General features: G+C 51.2%; 1 protein-coding gene across 1 annotated transcript; it reads right to left on the bottom strand.

The window, feature by feature from the left end:
* Positions 1 to 1,042: 1,042 nt before the first annotated feature.
* On the bottom strand, positions 1,043 to 10,444 carry LOC104496018 (microtubule-associated protein 1A-like; the record flags this gene model as incomplete). The annotated part of the gene is made up of 3 exons (XM_010139080.1): positions 1,043 to 1,208; positions 2,159 to 2,391; positions 4,630 to 10,444. Coding segments are annotated over 3 exons (6,204 nt in total), but the record flags the coding sequence as incomplete, so codon positions are not given.
* Between the last annotated feature and the right edge of the window lie 6 nt (positions 10,445 to 10,450).

Genomic DNA, 10,450 nt, shown 5'->3' with positions numbered 1-10,450 from the left:
GCTCGCAGAGCCGGCACACATCAGCGACCCCGGCCAGCCGCTGGCCTCTCGGTGAGGCGCGTGGGTTCCTCACTGCCTCACCACAGCCCTCAAGAAAGCCTTTGGTTTGCAAGGACAGGGAGGTTTCTCGTACATCGTAGGCCAGCAGTGGCCAGGGTTGTTTCAGCCCTTCTGCTTTAGTGGGGCTGTAGTTGTGCGTTTGGGTTCTCTCTGTGTGATGTTCAGGCAGCAGCCCCTCTGTGCCTCCTCCTGTCGCACTGCTGATGCGCAGCAGTCAGTTGGCCTCTCTGTGTGCAAAGCTCGTTAGCAGGTTAGGAACGTGCTTCCTGGAGCAAAGAACAGCAGTACCCTCCCTCCCACTGCCACCCCAAACAAACGTGTCCTTCGTCCCAGCTCCCTGAGCAGGGGTTGCAGGATGCCACTACCAAACACGTGGGACAGAAACCTGCCGAGCTGGCAAGCGGTGGTCCTGCCTCGTTGGAGTACAGGTCCCCCTGCTCAGAACACCACCTGCGTGTTCTGGAAGGGAGATGGGAGAATCACCTTCACTGTCATGTTACCGTTGGAGGGTTTCACCTTCCCTCATCTCCCAGGTGCATTTCCTTTGCAAATCAGTTTTCGCCTCTGCCCCCATGCACTGTCTACATGCAGCAGCAGCAGCACTTCAGCCCTCACCAGAAAGACGAGGCTGGTGGTGCTGCAGGTTAAATGGAAAGGCAGCCAGGAAGAGAGTGGAACAAGCTCTCACAGCAGCAAGGCAGCCAAGATAGTATACAGAAACTGTACAGGCAGCAGAACGAAGCAGGGAAATAAAAGTGCCCCTGGCCTGCAACTGCTCTTGCACAAACTCTTAGCTCAGTCCAGAACATTACAGAGCCCTGCACTTCTTTCTCATGGCATCCAGTGCGGAGCTAGATGGATACCCGATTGCCTGACAAATGGGAACCATGTAGAGGACTAAACCAGAGAAGAGCTGGACTGTGATTAGATGGTGTCTCTGATGTTGCATCGGTGATTGAAGAGTCAATGGATGAACGCAAAGTGGGGGAGATTTAGAATTCGATCTTACAGGCTGGAAAAGATTCATCCTGCATCACAACAGTGCTGCTGCTTGCCAGTACCATGATGTTTAGCTCCTGCTGTTTCTCATGGGTCTGTTGGTACCATTCTCGAGTCACCTCAGTGTCATGTGTTGGGATCAAAGTCACCTGGGAAAAGAAAGCAGCAGGGGTGATTGTCTGAGAACAGCTGCAGAGACAAACGATGCCCACAGGAGCTGAGGCTAAAATTTCCCATTAATTTTGGAACACTGTACCCTTGGTACTGCTTGTTCTACTTAATGTCTTTCAGATGTCAGGGTCTCTAAGGCAGCGCTGGTGCTTTATTTTATGCGGCACCGGCACAATGGTGCTCTGAGCTGGCTGCAGACGGGCAGCACTGACGCTGTAGTGGTGACAATGGCTGCAGTGCAGGGGTGAGCAGCTCTCTGTGGAGCTCCAGAAACAGCCTTAGAAAGATCCCTCAGTGTGAAGAGGAACAATGCTGAGAGTGTCACTGTGAATGGCCTGATATTAGACTGCATGAGCCTACTGACCCAACGTGCAACTCAGGGACCCATGAGGGTCCTTCATCTGAAAGAACATACACACTTTTGTACCTGCCTTCAGAAGGAGCCCCCCCAGGGTGCCCCGCACGCCTCACGAAGCGAGAACTGCGTGTAAGAAAACACGCAGTTTAAAAACAGTAACAGAAAGTTGCTCTCAGAAGGATCTTCAGAAAGCAAGGCTGGCAACCAAGGCCACTGGCTGTGGGATACTGTGGTGAAAATTCAGCCTGTGATGGTGCTTGTCATCCTCAGCTGAGGATACCTCGTGGTGCAGCAGACGATAAGGAGGGTGTATGATCTCTCAATGCTTCCTCCCTTCAGAAGGGCGTGGAAATGAGGACATGTCTGCTTCCACTCACACCATTTTGCAGGTGTCCTCCTCCTCCTCCTCATGGGTACAAACAGTTACTCTTCTAAAAGTGCAGAGCAGGACATGCCCAGCACTATTTGCTTCCTCTTAGTGTACTCTGGGTAGGTTTGTGACAGACCTTCTCCCCAGCACTTGTGACAGAAGGAGCGTCACACACACTCCTCAGCGTTTCCATGACCTACCTGCAGGTTCTCCCCCCACTGAGACTTCCCTTCCAGGAGCGCATCCAACACCGCACGGCTTGGTTCTCCATTGGCCGCATCGTTCCCACTCACAACATAATACGATGCTCGAACCCGCTTGAAGAACTCCGGGTCTGTGTTCTTGCCGCTGCAGTGGTTGGGGATGTATGCCAAGTCCACGTAGACAGGTGGCCCCATGGGCACAGGCACACTGCTCTTAGGACTACTGGAAGCTTTGGGAAAAAGAAAACAGAGGCTATAAAACCCTTCTGGAAAGGACAGACACGCAAATTTACACTAAAGGACTTGAACTCCAGAAAGGTTTTTCTCTGCAGCTGCAGCAACAGCTGAGATTTACCCCAGCTCTGCTGCTCGGAGGTGACTGGGTATGGCCATAGCTCTTGGGAGGGAGAGGGGCTGCTGCCATTTTTTGGGGAGGGACTGGAGGGCTTTAGGCTCAGAAGCCCTTCCTGGGGAAGGGGACCAAAAATCTCCATTGTTAGCTTTTGCAGAGCTGTCATCCCAAGCAATAATTAGGCCTAACATGTGCTGTTCAATAACCTATGTTCGATAAAGAAACCTGCTCTGATGGTCTCTGTGTGCTATCCGAGGGTATTACAGACGTCTTTCGGGACGCTCCATCCTGGCTTTCTGCCATCCCTGTGAATCGCTGCTGTTCCGAGGGCTCTACTGCTCTTTCCTATCCACCTTCTGTACCTCTTTTCTTTATTTCCTGCTGCTTACATTTACGAGACGAGAGATGGTCAAAGAGTCGTCATACTCAGTAACATACGTGCCCATATGAAGACACAGAGCCCACAGAAGGCCTGTCCCTCCTCTCCCTCCTGCTCTCCTGTGCTCACGGAGGCATCTGTCCTCTTTTTCGTTCCATGTGGGTACCTCTGGGTAGTCTCTTTGTGAGCAGAAAGCCACTAACTGCTGGCCTGGACAGCTCGCTGTGCTGCCTGGCTGCCATGCAAACAAACAACCCCTTCCTGCCTCCGCCAGTCTTAGGGGCGTCTCGTCTTCATCCCAAGTTTGACCTGGGCAACTCACAGCACTGCTCTGTGCTCAACCTCTACATCTTCTTTGTCTCAACCCTCCCTTCAGACTCCCTATCCAGCCACTGCATCTTGCCAGTCCTTTCTGTGCAGCACTCTACCACGTGGCCGCTCTGCACGGACACCCTGCCAGCACCCCGGGGCAGGTTCTCTTGGCTGTCCCCTACTTGCTCGTCAGCTGGCCACGAAGACCAGCTGGCTCAGCCCCAGTTCTGTGCACGTTCCTTTGCAGAGCTCTCCCTGGCCTGGCACCATGACCGCCTCGCTGCTCCATCTGCTGCTTTCCTCTTGCTCCCCATGACACCGAGCAGCCCCATCATCAAACGCTTGGCCTGTCCCTTCCCGCGCTGTCAGTGACACCCTGTCAGTGACACCAGTCTGCCTCACCTGAGCTGTATTTGCCACACACGCTCCCAGGGGCTCTCTTCAGCTGCTCTCACTCAAGAGCAGCTCCCTGTAGCCTCTGCAAACCTCCCCCCACTTCTCCCACCACCCCCTCTCTTTGCGCAGTGTCGGCAGTGGGGCTCTGCTGAGAGCAGAGCACGTTGGCCAGGTTTCATGTTCACCGTTCCCCCTGGCACTACCCGGTACCCCGCCTCTCACTCTGAGCATCACTGATCTGGAGCAAGGGATGAGGATTTGCTCTGTCTGTGAAGGGGCTGGCACTACAGGGTCTGGGCACACACAGTGATGTCAGTGTGGTGATGACGCCATGCTCTGTCACCTAATACTGATACCATCTGGTAGGAACCAGTAGAGCACTGGTCTCTGTGTGAACACTTAGCAAGAGGCCATTGGCTGCACAGACTCTTGAGGCAGAGTCCCTCTTTCACACCTTTATTCAGGGAACAGAGAGGACCTCACTTTCCAGCAGTCAGACTGCCCCTTCAGTGCCCTGCGGGCGGTACTCGGCTGTGGGAGCTGTGCCCACCCCATCTCTGCTGAGCGTTTCAGAGAAAGGACACACCTGACAGGGCAGGGTCCTGGCTAAGGGACACCACAGTGCATTTACCCACTCACAGGCTCAAAGGTGCCACCTCGTTTTAAAACACACACGTACTTTGTCCTTCGACTGCTGGCATTTCTTCTGCAACAGCCGCCTCTAAGCGCCTGCCGCCCCTCCACAGGTGCAGCCCCTGGGTGGAACCAAATCTTGGCCTATAAAGTTCTGAATTAGGTGTCACAGGTCTATCCCTCTTCAGAGGTGGTTGTGTTCATCCCTACAAAGGTTGAGAGTTTCCCTCAAGGCTTTGATCTTTTGATCTTTTCAAGTGATTTCTCTACCTTATCATTGCTCCTAACTTTTTATTCCTGACTGGGAAGTCTTATTCTCTGCTCTGCTACACTTAACCCAGTGCTTTTTCTCTGCATTAGACCTAAACAGAAGATGCTGAAGCAAGAATTTCTTACCCAGGTTTGTTTTGATGCCATTAACAAGGCCCTTGCCAGGGTTGCTGTGACTGCTCCGGGATAACTCATCCTCTGTGTGAGGAGGCTGCACCACCCCACTACGCGGTTTGGGCTTCTCTCCTCCATCTCTTTCTTTTTTGGCAGTGACAGACTTCGGAGATTTGTCCAATGGCTGTTTCACAGGAGTGGGTGATCGTTTACCTTTTGCATCTAATTTCCGGGCAGGTGAGGATGATTTGGGTTTGCTCAAAGGCTTCCTCGCGCCTTTGTTCTTTTCTTTCATGTCTTTCTTGGAAATTTTATCAGTTCTGCTCATACTTTGCTCATTTACCAACATATCAGGGTCTACCATGCAGACATCGGGGTGAGGAGGATGGGGATGGGGATCTACCATTGGAACAGGCTGAGGATCGTGGCTGGACCTAGAACTGGCATGATGAGCATTCCCAACAGCTTTGTCCACTGGGAGGAAATCGGCATCTTCATCTGAGTCCATGTTGGCATCTGCTGTGATGGACGGACATTCTTCTGTCTCGGGCGGGACATCTGAGTCTGACTGGGAGGTCCCAGAATCACTCACTGATGTTGGAGGGGTTTCCTCCACTGTGGCACTTTGCATGGGGCTACTACCAGTGTGCGGTGGTCTTCCTTGCACTGAAGGATGACCATCCTCCTGTGAGAGGTCACTGTCTTCAGAGAGCTCATGAGGGCTCGGGTTGATGAACGAGGGAGAGAGCTCTCCTTTCCTGTGCTTGTATTCACATGAGGAAAATTTCTGTCCGCAATCAAAACTGCCTCCTAAATGTGGCTCCATGTCATGGGAAGCATCTCCATGGTCCTCTGTTTTTCCACCCCTCTGCACACCTGGGAAGAAGGGCTGGAAACTGTGTTCAGGGGACACCAGAGAGGAAGGACGGCTCTGCCTCTCTGTGTCCTCTTTGCCCATGCACGGAGAAGAACTGCTGTCAGAACCAGGAGATGTTTTTTCTTCTTTTGCCGCTGCTGCGTGGTATGTGCTTTCGAAAGCTTGCAGACTGGTGCTCACCTCCGTCGGACCATTGGCTGTGGTTTCATCTTCATGCTGATGATGAGGAAATGATGTCAACACATCAGGGAGAGACGTCAGTGTCATCAGTGGTTCTGCAAATGGTGCTTTCTGCTCTGGACTGCTTACACAGGGTTGCTTTTGTTTCTCCACGGAGAACGGTGCGGGCTGTGAACTCTGGCACTCCTTTCTGCATGGAGAAGTGCTGTCACCCTTGGTGCCTGTGAATGAAGAACGACGTTCTTCAGCAAATGCAAAGTCTTTGGTTTCAGCTGTATGTGATTTCACAGCATTATCTGGAACCTGTGGGGACACATCCCAAAGACTCCTGGTGCCTGGTTCCGCTCCTGCACCTGTGTAAGTGGAAAACATCTGGGAGTAGAAACTTTCTGCTGTAGTCTGTATCACAGGAGTGGTGGCTTCAGATGAAGGCTCTGACAGGCTGGAGTCATCTTTCAGCTGCTGCTGGGGCACAGACTCTCTTTCCACAGCTTTAGAGAACAATTTATCTTCTTCATATGGACTCAGTGGTGAGAATTTAGTACAAGAAGAGTCAAGGCTGCTGATTTTCTCAGAAACTTCCAAGTACTCATCTTTCTTCCCTTGGTCTGAGAGCAAAGTGCAAGGAGCCTTCAAAGGAAGAGAGATATCCCCTAACCGGCTTGCTGAGGTTTGCTCATGTCTGAACATACCGGATGTTTCACCCTTCCCTAGCAGGGAGCATTCAAACCCAGAAGAGCTCTCCACTGCTCTGTCCTCTACTGCTGGGCCCTTTTTGTACCCCTCTTCCTGCTTTCCGGGAGCAGCTCTCAGGTACGTGGCTTGCTCTTGGCTCTCTGAGAGCACAGCTGCACTTGGGTAATCTGTGACACAGAAATGAGAGTCTTTCGTGGATTTTTCAGCAACCTCTCTCTTTTGTGAAGAATATTGTCTTAAATGGCACATGTCCGAAGCCTGCTCATCTCTGCCTGTGTCCGGCAGGTCACCGTAACCAGCAGTGTAGGTCCCCACGACAGTGGCTGATGCAGTTTTCCTACTTCCATACTCCTCTTTCCACCCTGGATCGGAGGGTGACGAGGCGGTTGAACTGGGGGAAATGGAGCCCTGACGCTTGCTCTGCAGAAGGGGGTCTGGCAGGTGAAACTCGTCCATTGCTGAGATGTGCGCGTAGACTGTGCCTGCAGCTTCCACGGGGCTGTACAGCTTCGACTCCTTTTCAGACCTCTCCTTTGCACCTTTTTCTAACTCAGAGTCACTCATGCTCTCTTCCCCTCGACCTGCTTTCTCATAGTATGTATCTTTGGGATCTGGGCTGACAGATTTCAGGGACAGAACTTTCTGCTCCCGGCTAGACAAAATGATGTTCTCATCAGGACAAGCAGAATCGATGTAGGCAGCTGATTTTTCTCGGTAAAACGTGTCAGTCATGTCTGTGGGAGAGGCAGATGCTGTGCTTGCGGACGACAGGCGCAGTTCAGAGTCCAGTTCTTCTGGCAAAGCAGAAGACACCTTCGCTTCTTCCTGTCCCGCAGATGTCCCAGTCCTGCCCATTTCAGACACGGGTGAGTATCTCTCGTGGATGTCTGCATAGTCAAAGGCTGAACCTGCTCTGTCTTTGGGGGATGCAGGCGATGACAGCTCCTTCTCAGCAGAGGTATAAAGGCAGGACTCTTCTTCCTTTGCAGAAACATGAAAACTTTGACCTTTTTGAGGGATCAGTGCTGTTGCTGGCACCTTGTCGGTGTGACCTCGGCTGTCTGCACCCTGGGATGTGAAGGGGGAGGGCCCAACTCCCGACACAATTATCTTCTCATAGATGTCAGCGTACTTGAAACTTCTTTCGTCGGGGTAGGGAGTTGGTTCTCTTTCTTCTTGCTCTTGTCTGGCAGAACTGTCGTCTCCTCTGGGTCTGCAGACCCCTTCCTCATAGGAATAAGGCTCAGGGGAGCTTCTGGAATAGGCCTCTGGAGAACATGGTGCTCGGCCGGCAGAACCCACAGCTTCTGCGCCCGCGGAGGAGCTGCTTTTTGGAATGGGGCTGTGTCCTGGAGGGGTGTCTGCACGGAGCCCTGGCACTGCGGCGCCTTCCTCCAGTGACGCTGCTAGGTACTCCTGTTCCGCTGTCGCAGACTGCAGCGGAGCAGATGCTGCTGCCACCTGCTCTTTTCTTCCCGTAGAGTCATAAAGGCCCGCAGCGGATTCGCAGACATCCTCTTGCCTTCTATCTGAGCTGTATTTACGGTCTGTTTCCTGATACAAACCACCGATGTCCGATTTCTTCTCCGTGTCCGTCAGCGGGGCTTCCTCCCATAAAGGTGGCTTGCAGTGGTCTAACCTGTGAGGCCGTTCTGTTTCTGGCGTTGTGTCGTCCTTCTTTTCCAGGGTGGTAGCTGTCACAGGCAAGGGAGATGCCATCAGCGCTTGGTCTAGTGACTTTGCATAGATATCTAGGACAGCTTTTTCCTCATCGTCTAAGTAGGAGTACTCTTGTTTAGATGTCAACGACAGTTCTTGCCTATCTTTGCTTCCAGTTAAAGCTTCAGTCTGATATTCCTCACCAGAGACATATTGAGAAGCCAGAGAAGAACTTTCCACGGGTATTCTTTCTGGGAAAGTGATGTCAGCAGAAACTATTTCTTCTTTCTTTGGTTCCGATGTAGGTTTAGCACTCTTCTGTGTGTCATCTTTGTAATCAGGTGATTTCGTCTTTAAACATTCTGCTTCTGCTTGCAGTAGCACTGGTTTGTCCTCAGCATAACAGAGATCCTCATCCTCCTCACTGCGCAACTGCCCTCCTCTTCCAGCCTCTCTTCCTTCCTGAAGATACCCGTACGCAGAGCCCCACGCTTCACTTTCTGCTCTTCGCCAGGTTTGACTGCCAGGCACCGCAGGAGACAGGATCTCCTCCTCTCCCATTTTAGGGAGGGATTTTGGTTCATAGCCTGGTACCTCATCCAAGAATGTGCTTTCTCTCTCCTGATCGTATCTCTGCCGCCTCCCCTGAACAGCGACCTCCTCCACCTCTTTGGGAAACCACACTTTCTTCTCATAACTTAAATCTTTCATGTAAAAGTCTTCTGTTTCTAGAGATTTTTCTTTTTGAGCCTCCTTGAACATGCAAGATTTTACAGCTTCAGGAGAAATGTGTGAGGATGTTTTATCCTCAGTCGGGCTAGATTCTGTAAAGTGTAAGCCCTTCGCATCTGGAGATACTTCCCGAGACTCCAAGCCTGCAGTTCTTCCCCTAAACGGGCCCTTTTCTGCTGAAGAAAATAAACTGCTGTCATCTGGAGACATGTCTTCAGCTGAAGTATCTCTGGGGGACACGTCTTTAGCTAAGCTACTTTCTGGGCAAGGAAAAGATTTTGACACTTCTTTTGAGAGTTCTTTGGCAGACATTTTCAGTGATTTTTCATGTGTCTCTGGGCTCTGCTCTGTGAAGCCCATGGATGTCACAGCTTCGGAAGGGAATCTGTCAGTAAACTCAGACACAGATTTTTCTTTTGCGGGTATCTCTTCTGTGAAACTTAGAGATTTGATGTCTTCTGGAGAAATTCCTTTAACAAAAAGCTCTGAAGAGATTTCCTTGCTGGGACTCTCAGTGAGAGAAATGGATTTGGTGTCTTCTGGAGATATGTCTTTAATGGAAACAGGAGAAGATTTCTCTTCTTCTGAGGCATCTCCTGTGAAATACAGTTTTCCTTCTTCAGTAGTCACTCCCTTGACAGAAATATCTGAGGATTTTTCTTTACCAATACTTTCTTCTGTAAAAGAAAGTGATTTGGCATCATCTGGTGAAAACTGTGAGGATTTGTCACTTTCAGATTTGCCGCTTTCAGATTTGCTTTGGCTCGTGAACTGTGGAGGACCCACATCTCCTAGAGATGTTTCTGTGGCAGAGAATGGCTCAAAGGACAAATGTTTTGAAAATCCCATTAAACTTTCTGCCATTGTTTTAGTTCCTTGCTCTTTTCCTGGCCCCAGAAACACATCTCTGCTGGGATGGGGCAGCACAGGACACTCCTCCTCCTCCTCCCCTATCACCACTGTGTCCTGCTTGTGGTAGGAGAGCCAAGGCAGCTCTTCATTCCCCACTGGTTCTTCCTGCACCTCCTTCCCAGGAGACACTGGAACGTCACTGCCCAAGTCCAGCTTGTGCTGTACAGGTCCAGGCACTTCTTTTTCATGTCCATATTTAGCTGCAGGTTCCTCATCTTCTCTGAGAGGTTCACCCTTGGCTCCCATCACCACAGCAGAAGTCTGGCCTTCCAATTTGTTGGCAGCAGCATCCGTCTGTTTTTCAAACAGATCTGAATCTACTGTTTCTAGTTTTTCCTCCACTGGAGACTGGTGGAAAGGTGTGTGTCCTGCACTGGTGGGGCCAGATGGGGTGGGAGAGGCCATCTTGACTGTACTGTCATCAGGACTCATGCATCGCTCTTCAGCCTCTGCAGAGTCAACCTGGGAGAATGGTGTTTCTTCAGTGGATAACGGCAGACTAGACGTTTGCATCACGTCGGTGGGAACACTGATTAACACACTCTCAGGACACCCCTGATGAGCAAGCATGGGGACATCGTAATGCCCTCTGAGTTTCTCAGGCATTTCAATATTTGGAGTCCCATCTTCTTCTTCCTCTTCCTCTTCCTCCTCTTCATGCAGATCCTTTTTCTGAGCTTCCAGTTTTCTCTCTCCTTCTGCTAATGCATGGAAATCTTCAGGGGGAGGAGATTTAAAACATTTGTCTTCCTCCAAGGATGATGTGGGAGAGATTGT

This window comes from Buceros rhinoceros, unplaced genomic scaffold, assembly GCF_000710305.1.
Source record: "Buceros rhinoceros silvestris isolate BGI_N320 unplaced genomic scaffold, ASM71030v1 scaffold36500, whole genome shotgun sequence".
Taxonomy (NCBI): Eukaryota; Metazoa; Chordata; class Aves; order Bucerotiformes; family Bucerotidae; genus Buceros; species Buceros rhinoceros.
This window is presented reverse-complemented; position numbering and strand designations above follow the sequence as displayed.